General features: G+C 42.0%; 1 protein-coding gene and 1 long non-coding RNA gene across 4 annotated transcripts in view; one reads left to right on the top strand and one right to left on the bottom strand.

Annotated features, from left to right (window-relative positions):
• Window positions 1-10,972, top strand: part of ATP8B1 (ATPase phospholipid transporting 8B1) — a 125,009-nt gene extending 114,037 nt beyond the window's left edge. For both annotated transcript variants that reach the window (XM_027069042.2, XM_053205745.1), the window contains exons 23-28: window positions 2,539-2,762; window positions 4,541-4,624; window positions 5,398-5,643; window positions 5,959-6,097; window positions 8,057-8,187; window positions 9,364-10,972. In XM_027069042.2, coding sequence (XP_026924843.1) covers window positions 2,539-2,762; window positions 4,541-4,624; window positions 5,398-5,643; window positions 5,959-6,097; window positions 8,057-8,187; window positions 9,364-9,588 — 1,049 coding nt within the window. In that variant the 3' untranslated portion in view covers window positions 9,589-10,972. The remainder of the gene's footprint in view (window positions 1-2,538; window positions 2,763-4,540; window positions 4,625-5,397; window positions 5,644-5,958; window positions 6,098-8,056; window positions 8,188-9,363) is intronic.
• LOC106981119 (uncharacterized) overlaps window positions 1,468-20,237 on the bottom strand; it is a 45,395-nt gene continuing 26,625 nt past the window's right edge. The window contains exons 3-6 of one of the 2 annotated variants that reach the window (XR_008291498.1): window positions 5,818-9,835; window positions 5,273-5,554; window positions 4,172-4,669; window positions 1,468-2,754 (exon numbers count right to left, since the gene is read on the bottom strand). This is a non-coding gene — a long non-coding RNA (uncharacterized LOC106981119). The remainder of the gene's footprint in view (window positions 2,755-4,171; window positions 4,670-5,272; window positions 5,555-5,817; window positions 9,836-20,237) is intronic. The other variant, XR_008291497.1, reaches the window with a different exon arrangement.

Raw genomic sequence — 20,237 nt, 5'->3', positions numbered from 1 at the left:
AAAGGGATCACAAAGTCAACATAAGTAACCTTATAGAGACTTGTTTTCTTAAGTTGTTCTAAGAATTTTATTAAACTCTGTTATATGGTCGGTGCTTTTATATATAACAGGGAACATCCATCTGGGGTGCAAATCAAAGAAACTCAGGTGTCCCTGTAAGTCCATAGCTTTACCCAAGTATTGATAGTGCCTTTTGTATTTTAGAAAAACTGGCATTGCTTTCACCTGTATAAAATACAATATACAGAAATTATATTTGTTTATAAAGAAATACAGTAAAATTTAAGTGTCAGAAAAACTTGGCCATTTGTTAGCATGTTCCACATTTAGTAGAAGTGGAGGGAACTGCAACACTCTGCCCCCCCCCCCCCCCCATGTTTTTGCCTCTAGCAAGGACGCAAGGACTCTCATGGGCTCCCCTGTCTCCCTCTCTTGGGCCTGAAGATGTCTGCTGGCTTGTGGGTGGTGTTTTTTTCTTGGTCTAAGACCCTAAGAATAAGCAAGAAGCACGAGAGGGGAGACAGAGCCACAAAGGCTTGAGGCAATGATGAGTCTGTTAAGGAACTATGAAGGAGCCTACCAGTGAGGCATCTGAAACCACATTTTTGAAACTTCAGGAAAATCTAGGTGTCTATATTTAGATTATAGGGAAAAAAACATGTAGCCCTATAAAGTACATCTCCTCGGTTGCCTTGAATCCCCTGTGAACTGTGGCTGTGTTCTTTCACACGCTGTCCTTGGTGTGCTCAGCGAAAAGGCTGGGCTGGACATCAGGGGCTCCTTCTCCTGGGCTCCGAGAGAACCTCAACATCTCCCTTTGTTGCTTGATCGGAAAAGTAGCCCATGGTTCAGCAGGAAAGCACAGTTTGGCAACCACGACTAGTCATAAGAATTATTTATGTGTTTAAAAAGAAGTCATAAATATTGAATGAGACCTGCAATTCATTCTATTTTTTAGAATCGCAAAGTGTTATTGAAAACGTAGGTTTGGCCAAGTCACTGTGTCACTTTGAATTTGCCAGACCCTGTACTCTGCCACTAAGGCAGGATTTTTGGAGCCGCTTTCAGTTGGAAACCCTGCTGAGTTGGCAGTCACGTCTCTGGGTCTGAGTAATAATAGGTTATGTTCTCCAACACACATTCTCTAGCAGATCTCAGTATGTCTTTAGTTCCATGCCTCTTAAGACCTATATAAAATTCGTAATTTGCTAAGTTGAAACTGTGACTAAGTGACTATTGGAAGGATGGACAGAACTGTCACTTTCATTTTTATCCATTCTGGAAACCTTCTGCAGCCAAAAAAGAAAAAAAAAATGTGTCTCTTAAGGTCACGGTGGGCCATGACTAAATGCTGGAAGTTTAATATCTTAGTTAACTAAGTATATTATAGTTATCATATACTATATAAACTAGTATCTTAATTAAAACACTTTTGATTGTAAATATTAAAGAACAGCTAACACAAGCTTAAGACAAAAAGAAATTTATTTTAAAAGATCTAAAGATGTTTCATGCCTCCCAAAAAGCCAGACCTCAGGAAGATGCTGGAACCAGGAACCCAGCTTCTGTTCAATCCTCCTTCTAGACCACTTTACTTCTGCCTCTCAGAACCCCTTGGAAATAAATATATCTGTCCCACAACTCAAGAATTTAGAAGTTAAAATGACAAACACAAACCCAAATCTTAGTTCCAAACTGTGAAAGAGACACGGATTGGTCCAGCTTGGGTTCTGTGCCAAGGATAGTATAAGAAACAGACCCCCCTGGGTACTTTAAGCAGGAAGTGATTAATGTAAGGGACTAAGTGCTCACAAAAGCGCTGGATAGACTGAAGAAGCAGGTGCCAGGCTGAGCCTCGAATGTCTTAGTCACGCACCAGAGGAGCTTCTAACTTTGAGGCTTCTGTGAAGGGCTTTTCAGCTGAAAAACTTTTGTCCGTCAACCTCCAGGCAGCTGGAGAGAGGATATGAACTCTACTGCAGAAATGCCACAAAGGGAAGGGCTGCTGGGCTCCAGGTGGCTCGCAACGATGGAACCCAATTCACAAATAGAACCTTGCTGCGAGGAAGTCAGAGCGGTGTTAGGTTTTTATTTGCTTTCCCACCTTTCCAATAGAACAAGGGTGACATGAAGGTTCGGAGAGCCAATCTGTATATGCTACCGATGACCTACCAGCCCAGAGCTGACTCAGCTGTGGCCAGGGAGGCAGGGACACACAGTATGCATGGATTCCTTGGGTTCCCTCCGTGGGTGGGAAGGATGGCTTATGAGCTGGGCAGAAAACCCAAATGGAATTTACCACCCACCTGAGATCCTTCCACAAATACTCCTCAGAGCCCTTGCCTTGTGCTTTTTTTAGCCACTTGTATCTCTGACATAAAGTTGAGTTCAGAAGCTGGGGCGGGGCTGGTGAGCAAGAGTTTTCATTGCTCCAAGAATGTCTGTTTCTTTGTTTTGCCGTGGAAACATTTTTATCATCTCCATGTTTTGCTTTAAAATTAGCTTATGATTCACATATCTTCTCCCTCCGCCCCACAGCTGCCCACATTGGTGTTGGAATAAGTGGACAAGAAGGCATGCAAGCTGTCATGTCAAGTGACTACTCCTTTGCCCAGTTCAGATACTTGCAGAGACTGCTGTTGGTACACGGCCGGTGGTCTTACATAAGGATGTGCAAGTTCCTTCGATATTTCTTTTACAAAAACTTCGCATTTACATTGGTTCATTTCTGGTACTCCTTCTTCAATGGGTACTCTGCACAGGTAATATAAGAATTATTATCTGATGAATAGAACTCTTGCATAAATAAAACTCTACTTCTGAAAAAAACCTTTTCCCTCCATATTTGCAGTTTTGATGCTCTCCTAATAGTTGAGGCACAGATTGAGATTACAGATGATGTTTCTTTAAAAAAATTTTTTTTTATGTTTTATTTATTTTTGAGAGAGAGAGAGGAAGAGAGACAGCGTGAGCAGGGGAAGGACGGAGAGAGAGGGAGACACAGAATCCAAAGACAGGCTCCAGGCTCTGAGCTGTCAGCATAGAGCCCGATGCAGGGCTCAGACTCACGAACCGTGAGATCATGACCTGAGCCGAAGTCAGACACTTTATCGACTGAGCCACCCAGGCACCCCGATGATGTTTCTAAAATGTTTCTGGTGCTTTAAAAATACTTTAGTTTGCCTTTGAAAAGTTGGGATTTGTTCCTGGCTTTTGTTTATGTGTTTTGCCTTCACCTGAGATTTTTTATAAGTTACCTTGCCATTAAGAACAATAAGGGGCACCTGGGCGGCTCAGTTGGTTAAGTGTCTGACTCTTGGCTTAGGTTCAGGTCATGATCTCACAGTTTATGAGTTCAAGTCTGGTGTCAGGCTTTGTGCTGACAGCACAGAGCCTGCTTGGGATTCTCTCTCTCCCCCTCTCTCTGTCCCTCCCGTGCTCGCTTGCTCTCTCAAAATAAACTTAAAGAAAAGAAGAATGATAAATTATTCAACTTTGATAGCAAATCAACAATGCTATTGTGATCAAGGCTAAAGGGATTATCTAAATTTTGGATGATCACAGATCTGTTCTCAATTTTTTTTTTTTTTTAAGTTATGGCTGAAATGGGAGTGGGGGTCATATATGTTAAAACGGTGATACGGCAGAAAAGCATCACTAGTAAAATTGAACCTGTCAGCGCATGTGGTTGTCCAAACTTCTGATGGTGTGCCTCAAATGGTATCAGAGGAGCCTTGGGAACCGTGGGTCAGGAGCAACCTTGAACACACAAGGGCCTTCTTCCTGCTCCCATGCAGGACCACCACCACTGGCGGTGACCAGCAGGCCTGTTTCCTCTCTGCCACCCTGAGGATGTGTGTGCGCGCAAACCCTGTGCATCCTTTTCAGAAGCGTATTTTTTTTAAACGTTTATTTTTGAGAGAGAGCAAGGCGGGAAGGGCAGAGAGAGAAGGGGGACAGAGGATCCGAAGCAGGTTCTGCACTGACAGCACAGAGCCTAACACGAGGCTCGAACTCACAGACTGTGAGATCATGACCCAAGCCGAAGTCAGACACCTGACCGACGGAGCCACCCAGGCGCCTGTTTTTAAAATTCAAATTCTGCTTCACAAAATGTTTAAATAGAAATGCTGGACTTGCAAAGTAAAAGTAAAGAACATTCAAATGATACCTTATGTGCTTCTTGGGCCGGTCTGTGGGTTTATGTATTCCGAATTTGTTAACAAAGGGATACAGAAAGGATGGGCACCAACATATTTTCCAGCATTCTTCACATAGAATGGACGGACTCCCTTCCCAAAAAATGTTTTGGTGTATGTTCTCCCATTCATTTTAGAAGGAAGGTCTGTTCCGCGGAGTGTTGATTCTGCCCATTCCGTTGAACCCAACTCACACCTTCTGCAGATACAGAGGAGTGGGGTTTACTCTGGCAGAAGCCCCCACGCATGCTGGGGGCCTCCCAGTTGAGAAAGAATGCATGTGCATTGACTAGGCCAGCAGCAGGTCTTGGTTTGTGACGCAGACTCTAACCTCCCCACAGACGGCGTACGAGGACTGGTTCATCACGCTCTACAACGTGCTCTACTCCAGCCTGCCCGTGCTCCTCATGGGGCTGCTTGACCAGGTAGGACCTCGTGCTCACAGGGACACGTCAGGGCAGACCGAGCACCTGTTCGAGAAGCAAAAAGCAAATATTATTTCACTGCATTCTTTTGGTTTTCCCTTCTTCCTGAGAAAACCCTGTGGCTGTCCTGTTGCCAGGCAACAAGAGGAACTGTGCTTCCTGTTTTATAGTAAGAAACGAGGATTTCTGTGCCTGGGTTGAATTCATTGACAAAAAAGTGTATTATCTTCCTTTTGGACACTAACAGTTTCTTGTTAAGACACCCGACAGTATAGTATGTCTCTATAACTTACTGTAAACGTCAACTATTTTAATATTTCTCTAAACTTGGGTGTTTAATTCCCAAATTAGTTCACATTCTATCTAGTAGCGATTCTTGGTAAAGTACTTTAATGAATAAAAAGAATAATTTGGAATTAACCCATCAACTTGTATGTGAAAATACTTTCCCAAAGAATTAATCAGAATCTGTTTTCCCAGGAGGTAAAAATAGCCTCCCTCCATTTTTTTTTTTTTTTGGAATTACTAGTTTGCTTTCTATGAACAGCAAAATAATAAATTTCTACCTATCCGTATCTTAATTAAATATCAAGTAATGGTGGACTAAAGAGGTTGGCCTCTGCACACTGCCAACTCATCAGGACTTACCTTGTCGAGTTTTTGCCTTCCTAAAACTGAGTAAGTTGACACTCTTTGTGAGGTATAAACTGTAATGGATCTCGGAGTTCTTCGATTCCTGGCGGATACGCAGCTAATGGTGTTTTCCCTTTAAGGATGTGAGTGACAAACTGAGCCTCCGCTTCCCTGGGCTGTACATAGTAGGACAAAGAGACTTACTTTTCAACTATAAGAGATTCTTCGTAAGCTTGGTGCACGGAATTTTAACATCGATGGTCCTCTTCTTCATACCTCTTGGAGCTTATCTGCAAACTGTGGGGCAGGATGGAGAGGCACCTTCAGACTACCAGTCTTTTGCTGTGACGATTGCTTCTGCTCTTATAATAACAGTCAACTTCCAGGTACATGGCTTTGGTCAAGTGTTCTCTGTATCTGTGAGTTACCAGGATTTCTGTACATAGACCAGTGCGCATAGCCATCTGGCTGTCACTCTCCCTCCAGCTAAGCCTTTGCCATTTTACAAAACATGAACGCTATCGTCACCCCTTACACCAAGCACATTTCCTACTTCTCACCTGAGCCGAGGGTAGTTTCTGTTTGTTTAGTATTCAAGCCAGATCATGCTTAAATTGCTGAATTCTGTTTTCAGAATCCTTGGATCCTTTATTTCTTGGTGACTCCCCAAAATGAGTGCTCTTTCTCTGGTTTCCCAACAGATTGGCTTGGATACTTCTTACTGGACCTTTGTGAATGCTTTTTCAATTTTTGGCAGCATTGCACTTTATTTTGGCATCATGTTTGACTTTCATAGTGCTGGGATACATGTTCTCTTTCCATCTGCATTTCAATTTACAGGTTGGTATTTTCTAAATTCCAAACATAAAGGTGTCAAGAAATGTTATTAGTTTAGATTCTGACATAACTTCTAAGTAAAACACAAGGTGCAAATTATTGCTAGTGAAAATTAATGTCCTGACTGGCAAATGAACAACAGTGGTGGGCTGGAAGTGTGGTAATGTGACAGTAAGAAAGCAAAATTAAAAAGTTTTAAGATACAATTGTGCATCTGTTCCGTTAGTTTCCCCCCCCCCCCAAATCTAATATTGGTAGGTAATGAGAAATTGAGTATGCATGTAAACTATTAATATAACTTAATTTTTTCAAAGCATTATCTGGAAATATGTCACGTCCTATAAAACTTCTCATACACTTTGACCTAGTATTTCCAACTGGAGAAAACACCTTAAGATAAAACATACCAATTTTTGGAAAGGCTAATTTGTACAAAGATTATACCACCACCACGATTCCAATTATTTTTAAAAAGTGGAAATAATTCAAAGACCTAATAAAAATAGTATATTAGCTAATCAAGCTATGAATCACGTATGAGCAAATTCTAGAATTCAAAAGTGGAAAACTGTAACATCATTAGAAAAATGAATGCAGAGCAGTAAATTTTTATAAATTACTTTATAGCCATATAAAATAGGACAAATGATAAATGCTAGAATGTTAATTGCTATTTCACACATATTTTAAAATTTATATCATGAATCAGAATTTACAAATTTCTTAAATAGAGTAGCTTTGAGTTCACAATGGAAAAAATAAATCCCCATGAACTAGTTTCCCTGTAAAAGATGAGTTTGTATTTGTTTTTTTTATGACCAGTTGTAAAAAGACCATTGCTATGGTAGCCCTTTTCTTGGGATTAAGCTCATTTTTTTGGGGGGGGGGGGGATTGTTTTTGGTTGCATTGTTTTGTGTCTTAAAAAATTGAGTGCCCTGTTAGAATATTCCCAAAGGGAATGTTTTTAAACACATTTTTAGCAGTATAACAACACATTTTTTCAAAAAAGGCATTTTTATAAACTTACAGTGTAAGTACAGAAAACACTGCGACAAATTTGGCTCTAGGGGATGTTAATTATAGCTTTAAAATTGGGTAGTAATAGGATTACCTGGTTGTATGACAGAATTGTTACTTCCTCTGCCATAAACCAGCAGCGAACTGCAGTGGAAAAAGTATGGCTCTAGTCAAATGGATGTGGGTTTCAGTTTAGAAGTGGCCATTGGTAGTTTTGTTACCCTGGGCGAATCTTTTTACTTCTCCACAATTTTCTTATGAGGCAAAGAGGAAACTTATTTATCCCTCAGAGCTGACTAAATAGCATGACCCAAATAAAACACCTAGTGTTAAGACCTGTCATACAAACGGCAGTGCTAATTGTTATTGTTATCTGGAGTTTCAAACTATAAACTTTGAAAAATAAATTCCTGGAAAAATTGAGAAGTATAATAGATTGCCTAATTTTGCATTTTTACCTAATACGATGTCAACAAACATACTTTTTATTTTTCGCTTAGTCATTTGCTGATGTACATTTGCCTTCCTGATTTTGTTTTGCTTAGTCCTATTTTATTTAAATTTTTTTTTTTAACGTTTATTTATTTTTGAGACAGAGCGAGACAGAGCATGAACGGGGGAGGGTCAGAGAGAGAGGGAGACACAGAATCTCAAACAGGCTCCAGGCTCCGAGCTGTCAGCACAGAGCCCGACGCAGGGCTCAAACTCACCGACCGCGAGATCATGACCTGAGCCAAATTCGGACGCTTAACCGACTGAGCCACCCAGGAGCCCCTGCTTAGTCCTATTTTAAAATGTTCATTCCTTCAGCAGTGATGGAATGTTCTGGGGAGGCCAATCTGATTGTAAAATTTTACCATAGACAATGCATGTAAGGGTTACGGGATATTAACTATGCTCTTCAGATGAAGGACCTCTGTGATTCATCCTCCACGTTTTTGCAGGCACAGCATCAAATGCCTTGAGACAGCCATACATTTGGTTGACCATCATTCTGACCGTTGCAGTGTGCTTACTGCCCGTCGTTGCCATACGCTTCTTGTCAATGACCATTTGGCCATCAGAAAGTGATAAGGTATAGAAAAAACAGTATTCTCCTCATTCTGAGTGCCCCTCACAGAAATCAGAGCGTGTCCCCACAGCAGCTTTCCTGCAAATTCTAAACCCATTGGAACTTTGGTATGGAGGTTTATTTAATACTACTTCTCTTTAACTCCGTCTTGCAAAGAAGTCCTTTGAGACAGGGATTTTTCTTTTCATGCTTTTTATTTTAAACATTATCAAAGGGAGAATAGTATAATGAACCCCCATATGTCCATCCCCTAATTTAACAATTACAATATTAACATTTTGCCCTGCAAATAGGTTGGGGTATGTACGTACCTATAGAAAATGCCACCTCTTCTGGTGGAATGTCTGAGCTACAAGTTGTTCAAACAATGTATCACCTCAATTCACATAATCAGCAGCAGGCTTCAGGCTCTGGCGACTGAGCACCTAAACGTCTGTCAAAAGCACTGGGGTTCTTTCCATCTCTCCCCTCTGCTATCCTCATTATGAGCTTCACCTTGAAGTTGGGGGGATAGCTACTGCAGTTCCGGGCACCTCCTTCTGACACACCCGTCCAGATGAAGACCGGAAACTGCTCCATAGCTTTCTCTTAGCAGCCCGAGAGTTGTGCATGGGAGGGCCCAGGCCACATCATGCAGATCCCCTTAGCCAGATGAGGTCACACGGCCATTGCCGGACTCGTGCGGAGCAAGGGAAGTCAACCAGCCCTGCTCCTGGGAGCAGTCTCCACAGCCCAAGAGGGTTGTGACTGTATGCAGGAAAGGTGTTCTTGACTCTACTCCTGCTTCATCAGGAAGGAGAGAGAAGATGCTAGGCAAGCAACCTTCTTCAGTGACCCCTAGATATTCTCCCATGTCTGCTGACCAGAAGATGCAGTAGCAACAAGGGAAAGGAAACAACGGAATTTTCTCTCGAATCTGTCCCAGTCTAATTTGTCAGTGGCAAAGAACAGTAGCGGAGGCGAGTGGGGATTCCGGCTCCCCGTTTTCTAGAAGGTCCGAGACCTTGAAAGTGTTACGTAACCGCTCGGCGCGCCATCCCCTGTAAAAGGAGCACGGCGATGCCGCCTTAAACAAGTCAGACTTCAGGAGGGCCCCCACCCCCTGGGCGTTAGCGCCCGTCCACCTCCGCCACCACAGCCCTTCCATTTCATTGTCGGCCTCGCCCCCTACCCCCGCAGATCCAGAAGCATCGCAAGCGGTTGAAAGCGGAAGAGCAGTGGAAGCGGCGGCAGCACGTGTTCCGCCGGGGCGTGTCCTCGCGGCGCTCCGCCTACGCCTTCTCGCACCAGCGCGGCTACGCGGACCTCATCTCCTCCGGGCGCAGCATCCGGAAGAAGCGCTCCCCGCTGGACGCGATCATAGCCGAGGGCACCGCGGAGTACCGGCGGACTGTGGAGAGCTGATGCGGCGGCGAAGCCGGCACACACACCCACACACAGATGTCTATTTTTTTATGAAAGACTCTCAGGACTTTTTAAAAACCCAAAAACTGAATTTGTCACGAGGATGTTAAAGACAACAACTTTTGTAACAAACCACTTGGGCTGGACTATTGCAATGGCGAAGCCAAGAATACCTTTTCAAAAGTCCTCTTGTTCAACTGCTTGTGTTCATTAGGCTTCAGAGGGGATGTCGTAATCCAGTCTCGATCTGGGACAACAGAATTAGAAACTTATATTTCAGTGCAAATGGTACCGCATTATAAAATTACAATGAGATCATTCCTGCCTGGGATCTTCAACATACATAACCAGAGGTTACTTTTTTTTTTTTTGCCCCATTGGGTACCTTCTTAACAAAGACCTTTTATTTATAATGGCGACGACAGAAAAAATCCTGAATGTTCATCACCTGGAAGATAATGAGCTGCATGGTTTCATGTTCTCCTGTTGGTTCAATCAAGGAAAATCACTTCACATTTCATAAGTACAAGGTTTCGGTCTGCTTCGGTTTACTACCAGGTTAAAAGTGTGCATCACCTACGTTTACTCTTACTACTGCATATTTTAGCCACTTCCTTCCCTCCATTTTGAAAAGATGCATTTAAATATTTATGGACTTTTTTTTTTAAGTTCTTAAAAACTAAGGGTAGCCGTGATAAATTGTGACTTTGTAACGCTTTCTTTTGAAAAGCAAACTTTGTGCCTGCCTACATGTGTTTTAAGGGATTTGAACAGAGACCCCACTTTTTCACTTGTCTTCAGAGAAAAAAAGCCACATTTCTAACAGAGTATCCTTTAAAACTGAAAATGATTTTAAGCAATTATGGAAACTATCCTCAAAGAGGCAAAAGTTATTTTTCTCGAGGCTTTTCACACACTAGTTTTTCACATGCTAGTTCCCATATTCTAGTGAAGATACAGAAGTGTTTTCAATAATTCTGTTCTTTACCATTAGGCTGTGAATGTTCACAATACCTGTCCCTTTGAATTCCTATGAGGAAATCACAACATGTATATCATTCATATTCTAGGAATGATAAAAGAATGTATGGCTCTTTATTCTATGGAAGTAAAGTTCTGGAAGTTTACAACTCTTGTACATAAACTGTAAATTGTTTTTCTTTCTTTCTTTGGTAAAGAAAAGTTTGCTTGTATTCTTCTCCGTTTTCTCTCCTGTTTTGTGAATTGTGGGAAAGGTCGACAACGCAAATGTATCAAAGACTTACACTGCTGGGTGCAATATTAGCAATTGTAAAATGCAAATTGCTTTGGATAAATTATTTCTATATTCTGTAAATCAGATTTAATGTATATTTTTGTTTAAAAAATAAATGCTTTAGTAAAATCTTTGGAAAGGATATTTCAAGTAGGGTATGTGACAGAAGAATCTAGGTCTGCAAGGTTTCTAAAGAAACGCAGGGGTCCTTTGGTGAGAAATACAAGTTAGGGGCAGGGTATTGAGTATTAGGGGAGAAGCTACTGAGAAAAGGCCATTAGACTTGAAAGGCGGTGGGTATGGATTTATAGTTGGCAAGACCAATTGTGTCCAGGGAGGGTGGATCTTAGCATACTTAGATGAGGCACGATTTTTTAAAATGACCTAGGTTCTGAAACCAGAATAAAAACATAGGTAACTTTCTACCTATGGGGCTGGGAAGTGAGCAAATGATCAAAGGGGAATCAGGATGCTGAAGGGCAGGAGAGCAGAGGAGGCAGACCTGAGGCTTGAGTCTGGGAGGGCTGAATGGGCTGAGCCAGCTGCAGTACAGGCAGGCAGCTCCCAGACAGTGACCCCACTAAGGAAATGGGACTGTGACACAGAGAAGGAGGTTCTTCTCTGCAGGAAGACATCGGTGGGGGGCTTCTTTGGGAGGTACAATTGCCCAGATGACAGTTTCAGCCTAGGGGTGCTTTATATGGTGCGAAATCAGGACCTGCCTCTTTCCTATTCCACAACTGACAGTCTCCTGGAGGAGAACTTCATGTCCGGATCTTTGGAAATGGGGTAAAAGGAGATGGGACAGATTAGACTCTGCAACAGAAATTGTATGAGGAAAAGTTCTGAGCAGACCTGGGAGATAATCCCTCAAAAAAAGAAAAAAAACAAAAAAAAAGGCCACTTTTCTTCCTAGGATGTCCTACTGTATTTAAATTGGTTGAGGAATATACTTACTGTTTTAATCAAAGAGCACCACCTAAAGGTTCATGCTGATGATCAGTACCAGAAACTCCAATAATGATATCCAGTGGGGATAAAATGGCTCTAAAGAGGCTCCAAGGTGATAGCAAAACATACCTTAACGGAGTCTGTATTTTACGTTGTTGCCTTCATGTGATGTGGATGAAGCTTAGTAAAACTGTAAGACGGTTTCTCAAAGCCTTATCAGAATCTGCTTGAAAGTTATAGCTACAATAAAACTTTGGTGCATTTATAATTACAAAAAGGCCTATGAAAACACTGTAAAAATTGACTGTCTTGACTTAAATAGACATTTCTTCGAAGAGGATATATATATACATGGCCAACAAGGGTATAAAAACGTCCTCCACATTAGTCATTAGGGAAATGCAAATCAAAACCACAGTGAAACACCATTTCATACCCACTAGGATAACTATAAAAAAAAGGAAGGGCACCTGGCTGGCTCAGTCAGTAGAGCGTGCGACTCTTGATCTCAGGGTTGTGAGTTCAAGCCCCAAGCTGGGCTTGGAGCTTACTTAAAAAAAAAAAAAAAAAAAAAGTGTTGGCAAGGATGCGGAGAAACCGGATCCCTCACCCACTGCCGGTGGGAATGTGAAGTGTTGCACCCACTGTTGGAACAGTTTGGCAGTTCTACAACAGGAACAGAATTACCATATAAACAGCAATTGTCCCAAGTAGGTATACATATACCCCAAAACCTTGAAAATGAGCACTCAGATACCTGTGAATGAATGTTCACAGCAGCACTTACAACAGCCAGAAAGGAGAAACAACCTAAACGTCCATCAACAGATGACTGGATACACAAGGGATTTACATATAATGGAATATCAGTCAGAAAAAGGAATAAGGCTCCTTCAAGATGGAGACATAGGAAGATCCTGAACTCCTCTCCTCCCACAGACACACCAGATGTACAGCTACAAATGAACAGTTTCCTCTGAAAACCAAAGCTGAGGGACTCCTAACATCGGGCAAACAGCTCGCACTGAAGTGTTTAGGAAAGGCAGGGATGCAATCTTGCCGAACCCCCCCCCCCCCAGCATTGGAAATCCAGAGCTTCTCAGGGAGGAGTGAAGGGTTTGAACCCTACATCGGGAACCCCAACTTCTAAGACCTACCGCTGAGAGATAAGCCCCTGAAACTTACAGCTTTGAAAGCCCACAGGGTTTGCATCCCTGAGACCCAAAAGGCTATCGTGCAAACTGAGAAATGGCTGTTGAAGGGCTCAGGCCCCTGGACTCACCGGCACCAGGGCCCAGTGCAGAAGCGGCTAGACTTTACGTGAAAGCAGCTTCTTTACCTATCTTAAAGCATCGGCCTGAGAGGCAGGCATCTAAGTCAGCACACATCTAGGGGCCGGCCCGCCGGCATACTCTCCAAGGATGGAGGCCAGTAGACACTTTAAAAAAAATTCTTTTTAATCCAGGCTCCTTCTTTTCTTCCCCCAGCAGGCATCATCTTTATGCCCTCCCTCCGCTGCCCTCCAGAGCACCATCATCTCCCAGAGGGGAGCTGTTACATGCACCTGGTATTGGTTTTATACCGGGTGTCTCCGTTTTCGCAACTGCCACCCAGTGTGAACGTCCCTTGGGTCACCTGGCTCTGGGGGCCAGCAGCGCCTGCATTCTGGGGACCCATAAGACTGTAACAATTGGAGAGACAGTTCATGGCCAGCTAACACCACGGCAACATCTGCCCAGTCTTCCTGTGATAAAGGACTGTTGTGCTTGTCCTGGAGCTTCGGCCTGAGGGGCAGGCTTCTGGCTTGGCACACGTCCGGAGGCCCATTGACGGACTCTCGGGGAAGGGAGGCTGGTGGACACCATGCTTGCCCTCTTTCTCTGCCTCACTCCGGCTTGTCAGTATCTCCCAGAAAGGAATTCAGACCCTCATCGGGTGCCCCGATTCTTGCAGGTGCTGCAAGGTGACATCTCTAGACCGCCTGGCCGTGGTGGCCGACCGGCTAATGAGTCACACAGGACTGTCACCAACAGAGAAAGAGTTTTTGACTGTCTACCATTTCCAGAGCAAAGCAAGAGGCAACGGTCCGAAGAGCCCAAACTTTCTGTGAAAGAGGCCTATTGGCTAATCTCCATGGCTACGTCTGAGGGATAGACTCGCAATCAAACACACATCTAAGGGCCGACTGCAAACCTTTCCGGAGACCTCAGACGGCTATCTTTCTGTTCTCTTTCTGCCGTGCTCCAGTATCTCCCAGAGGGGAGCTTGTACAACGTCCGGTGCCCATTTTTACGTCTGCTGCTTTGTTTTCTGCAGCTACCACCTCGCGGATGCCCCTTAACTGCTCCGCTCTGGTGGCCAGCAGGGTTGGCATCCCCGTATCCCGTACGACTGACTGCCACAAACGGGCAGGCAGTCTCTGGCCTGCTGCAAACCCCAGGGCACAATACAAACTGAAACACACGCCCATTCTTCCTGTGAGAAGGGACTATTTGCGTGTCCTGGAGCTTTCAACCGAAGGGGCTGGCTTTTGGTTTGACATACGTCTAGAGACCTACTAAGATGCTGTACTTAGCCGGTAAGTCAGTAGATGCCGCCCTGTGCCCTCCATCTGCCTTGCCTCAGATAGCTGGTATCTCCCAGAAAGGAGCTCATATAGTTGCCTGGCACCCTAATGTTTGTGACTGACACTCAGGGTGCCCAGCCTAGGTAGCTGGCAGGACCTAATGCTTGCAGTCCTATAGGCCTGTATATATTTGTATACTTTAAAAGCTGCTGCCTGACAGTCTGATTTACGTACAATCAGCCTGAATCTAGGTGCTGACTTAGGTCCTCCTCCAAGGGACAGCTAAAGAATACAATAAATGAACTGAAAAATAACCGGAGGGGTTCAACAGTAAACTGGATGAAGAAGAAGAAGAAAGGACGTGAAAACTCAAACACAGGGCAGACAGAACTCAGCCAATCAGAGCAGCAAAAATAAGAAAAAAAAAAAAAACCCAACAATGTAGAAAAGAGAGCTTATAGGACTTATGAAATATAACATCAAGCAGACCAATATTTGTATTAAAAGGTTCCAGAAGAAGGAGAAAAGAGAAAGGGGCAGAAAGCTCATCTGAAGAAAGAACAGCTACCGGAAAATTTCTCTAAGCTGGGGACAGAAACAGAAATCCAGATCCAGGAAACCCTGAGAGTTCCAAATACAAAGCTGAAGAGACTCAAACGCATTATAATTACAATGTCAAAAGTTAAAGACAAGGAAAGAATTTTAAAAGCATCAAAAGAAAACCAATTTCTTATGTAAGAGGGATTTTCCTCCGTAAGATCAGATTTTTCAGGAGAATTTTGGTGACCAGAAGGGAGTGTTATTCAAAGTGCTGAAAGAAAAAAACTTCCAGCCAAGAATACCTACTATACCTGACAGTGTTTTCATTCAGAATTTAAGGAGAGATAAAGAGTCTTCCAGACAAGCAAAAAGAAGTTCATCAACACTATACTAGCTTTAGAAGAAATTTAATTTTCTTTTTGAGAGAGAGAGAACCAGAGAGGAAGGGGCAGAGAAAGAAGGGAACAGAAGATCTGAAGTGGGCTCCATGCTGAGAGCAGAGAGCCTGATGTGGGGCTCAAACTCACTGTGAGCTCATGACCTGAGCCAAAGTTGGACACTCAACCAAACGAGCTACTCAGTCGCCCTGCCTTAGAAGAAATTTTAAAGAGATTTCTTGAAGCTAAAATGAAGGGTGCTAATTAGTAACGAGAAAATACAAAAGTATAAATCTCACTGGTGAAGGTAAATACATAGTAAAATTCAGAGTCTAATGTTGTAAAGGTGGTGGGTTAATCACTTACAAAGCTTGTATGAAAGCTGAAACATGAAGTAGCAAAGACAGCTATAACACTGATAATTTATTAAGGGATACACAAAATAAAAAGACAAATTGTGAACAAAAACGTAAAACAGGTGGGTGGGGGTTAAAAATGTAGAGCTTTAGAAGATGTTCAAACTTAAGTTCTTATCAATTTAAAACATACTGTTATAAGTTGTTACATGTAAGCTTCACAATAACCAGGAAGCGGAAACCTACAGTAGATACACAAAAGATAGAAAAAGAATCAAGCATGCCATTATAGAAAATCACCAAATCACAAGGGAGGAGAATAAGGGAAAAAGAAAAGAACTACAAAACGGCCAGAGGACAATTGACAAGGTGACAATTAAGTACATACATATCAAGAATTACTTTAAACATAAAAGAACTAAATTCTTTAATCAAAAGACACAGAGGGGTGCCTGGGTGGCTCAGTCGGTTAAGCATCCGACTTTGGTTCAGGTCATGATCTCGCAGTTTGTGAGTTCGAGCCCCACATCAGGCTCTGTGCTGACAGCTCAGGGCCTGGAGCCTGCTTTGGATTCTGTGTCTCCTCCTGTCTCTGCCCCTCCCCCGCTCATGTTCTGTCTTTCTCTGTCTCTCAATAATAAGTAAACGTTTAAAAAAAAAGCCAAATGTACAAAAGACACAGAGTGGCTGAATAGATAAAAGACCCATCTATATGCTGCTTACAACAGATTCACTTCAGATGGAAGGACACACACAGACTAAAAGCGAAGAGATGGAAAAAGATAGCCCATGCAAAAGGAAACCTTAAAAAGAAAGCTGGGGTGGCTATAGTTTCAACAAAGATTGTAATAAGAGACAAAGAAGGTCATTATATAACAATAAAAGGGTCACCCACCAAGAGGATATAGCATTTGTAAATATTTATGCACCCCAAAATGGTAAAATATAGAAAGCAAATATTAACAAACATAATGAGAGAAATAACCAGTAATACAATAATACTACAGTACTTTAACATTCCAATTTCATCAGTGGATAGATCGTCCAGACAGAAAATCGATAAGGAAACACTGGCTTTAAAAAATACATTAGGCCAGATGGATGTAACAAACATATACAGAACATTCCATCCAAAAACCAAGTCTCAAGCGCACAAAGAATATTCTCCAGGACAGATCACATATTAGGCCACGAAACAAGTCTTAATAAATTTAAGAAAATTTAAATCATATCAAGCGTTCTTTTTCTTACTATAATGGATGAAACAAGAAATTGGTTACAAGAAGAAAACTGGAAAATTCACAAATACATGCACATCATACAACGTGCCACTGAACAGCCCATGAGCAAAAAAATACCAAACAGAAATAAAAAAGTGTTTTGATGAAGATGAAAATACAACATACCAAAACTTATAGGATGCAGAAAAAGCAGTTCTAGGAGAGAAGTTCACAGCAATAAATGCTTACCCCAAGAAACAAGAAAAAATCCAGAAAAGCAAAACCTAACTTTACACACCAAAGAACAAGAAAAAGAGGAGCATGGCCCAAATTTAGTAGAAGAAAAAAATAACAAAGATCAAAGCAAAGATAAGTGAAATAAAGACTAAAAAAGCAACAGAAAAAGATAAATGAAAGTAAGCTAGTTTTTGAAATGATAAACAAAATGTGTAAATCTTTAGCTAGACACACCAAGAAAAGATTGGTGCCACAGAAATACAAAGGATCATGACTGACCGCTGGGAAAATTATACTCTAAACTGAACAACCCAGAAGAAATGAGAAAAATTCCTGTCAACCTACAATCTATAAGACTGGATCATGAAGAAACAGAAAATCTAAACAGACCAATTTTACTAAACTAGTAAGGAGACTGAAGCAATAATCAAAAACCTCCCAACAAACAAAAGTCCAGGACCAGAGAAGTTCACTGGTGAATTCTACCAAATAATGCCAATCCTTTCTTTTAGAACTCTCCCAAAAAACAGAAGAGGAAAGAGTACTTCCCAATTCATTTTATGAGGCCAGCATTATCCTGATATATACCACAAGAAAATCACAGGCCAATATACTTGATGAACATAGATGCAAAAATCCTCCATAAAATATAGGTAAACAAAATTCAACGACACATTAAAAGGACCATATGCTTAGATCAAGTGGGATTTATTCTAGGGATGCAAAGATGGTTCAACATCCACAAATTAATGTAATATAACACACTAACAAAATAAATGATGAGAATCACAAAATCATCTCAAAAGATGAAAAAAAAAAAAGCATTTGACAAAATTCAACATCCGCTGATAAAAACTCTCAACAGTGTGGGTATAGAGGGAATGTACCTCAACATAATAGAGACCATATATGACAAGCCCGCAAGTAACATGATATTTAAAGGTAAAAAGCTGGAAGTTTTCCCTCTATCATCAAGAACTAGACATGGATACCCACTCTCCCCACTTTTATTCAATAAAGTATTGAAATGCTAGCCAGAGAAATTAGGCAAGAAAAAGAAATAAAAGGCCCACAAACCAGAAATGAAGAAGCGAAACTGTAACTATTTGTTAATGACATGATATTATGTATAGCAAATCCTAAAGACATGACCAAATAATCTGTTAAAACTAAAAAACTCAGTGGAATTACAGGATACAAAATCAGTACAGAAAAATCTGTTGCATTTCAATATGCTAATAACAAAGTAGCAGAAAGAATAATTAAAACAATCGTACTTACAACTGCGTCACAAAGAATACCTAGGAATAAATTAACCAAGGAGGTGAGAGAACTGTACACTAAAAAATATAAAATATTGATAAAAGCAATTGAAGATGACATAAATAAATGGAAAGAAATTCTGTGCTCATGGAATAAAGAATTAGTATTGTTTAAGTGCCCATACTATCCAAAGCAATTTATAGATTTAATGAAATCCTGGTCAAAATTTCAATGGTATTTTTCACAGAAATAGAACAAACAACCCTAAAATTTGTAGGTAACCACAAAAGACCCTGATTATCCAAAGAAGTCTTCAGAAGTAAAAACAAAGCTAGTGGATGGAATCATACTTCCTAATTTCAGACTATGTTACAAACTACAGCAATCAGAACAGAGTGGTATCGGCATAAAAACAGACACATAGATCAATGCAACAGAATAGAGAAACCCACACACATACAGTCAATTAATTTACAAAAAAAGAGCCAAGAATATACAATGGGGAAAGAACAGCCTCTTCAATAAATGGTGTTGGGAAAATTGGACATCCACACGCAAAAGAATGAAGCTGGACCAGTGTCTTACACAATCCACAAAAATACACTCCAGGGAAGACGGTGGAGGAGGATCCTAGGTTAACCTTGTCCACAGATACACCACCCACACTCGTGTAACTGACCCAGAAAATGACCCAAGGACTGGCAGAATGGCTCTTCAGAGGTAACTGTAGAAAGGAGGCTACATCCAAAATGGTAGGAAGGGCAGAGCCGGTTAAAAAGCAAACCAACCTACGAGACTAATCACAAATGGGAGGGACACACCGTGTGCACAAAGGGAAAGGAACAGATCCCACACCAGGCACTCTGGACACAGGGGACGTACACTGGGAAGACAAATCCCTGTAACATGTAGCTTTGAGGACCAGAGGGGCTTAACTTCGAGTTTGTACAATTAGTGAAGCTTAACACCAGAACTTTAAAAATCAGTGGGCTGTCTCTGGGAAAGCCGGAAAGCAAGGCCACGTGAAATAAGTCCGAGAAAGTCATAAAGGTTTTCACTCATATGTGGAATTTGAGAAACTTAACAGAAGACCACAGGGGAAGGGAAGGAAAAATAAGTTACAGAGAGGGAGGCAAATCAGAATAATCTTAAATACAGTGAACAAACTGAGGGTTGATGGGGGTGGGGGTTTGAGGGGCAGGGGAAATGGGTGATGGGCACTGAGGAGGGCACTTGTTGGGATGAGCACTGGGTGTTGTATGTAAGTGATGAATCACAGTAATCTACTCCTGAAGCCAAGACTATGTTGTGTATTAGCTAACTTGACAATAAATTATTAAAAAAAAAAAACAACACACCACCAACAAAAGATAAAACAAACAAACAAACAAAAAACAAAACAAAAAAATCCCCCCCAAAGAAGCAGCAGTTTGAAAAGTGCCTGGGGTACACAGGAAGGAGATTTATTTACTAACCTCAAAACATGCACTGGAGTGGCAGAGATCTTTGGGAGCTTCTCCAAGAACCAAAGAGCTGGTGGGCACTGTCTGCCCTCACCCCAGCCTAGACACACAGCCAGCTGTGGGAACCAACGTGAACCCTCACCACCTAGCTTGCTAACACCACATCCTGCCCCTGCATTCTCCTGTGGACTTCCCGATCCGACTGCCCCGCTCGGCGGGAGTCCATGCAAAGCGACACCACAAGCTTCTCCTTGTGCAAGCGGCTCCCTACCAGCCACTCCAAAGCAACTCCTGCCCTGGGGACAGGGGAAAGTAACCGGCAAGAGGCTGGGTGCAGACATCTGATCTGACCGCTGGCCCTGCCTATGAACAAAAGCCTCACAAGGAGCAGTACAAAGAGAGAGCCTGGTAGTTCCGGGTC

This window comes from Acinonyx jubatus, chromosome D3 (genome assembly GCF_027475565.1).
Source record: "Acinonyx jubatus isolate Ajub_Pintada_27869175 chromosome D3, VMU_Ajub_asm_v1.0, whole genome shotgun sequence".
Classification (NCBI taxonomy): domain Eukaryota; kingdom Metazoa; phylum Chordata; class Mammalia; order Carnivora; family Felidae; genus Acinonyx; species Acinonyx jubatus.
Note: the sequence above shows the minus strand (reverse complement) of the source record. Positions and strands in the feature narration are given on the sequence as shown.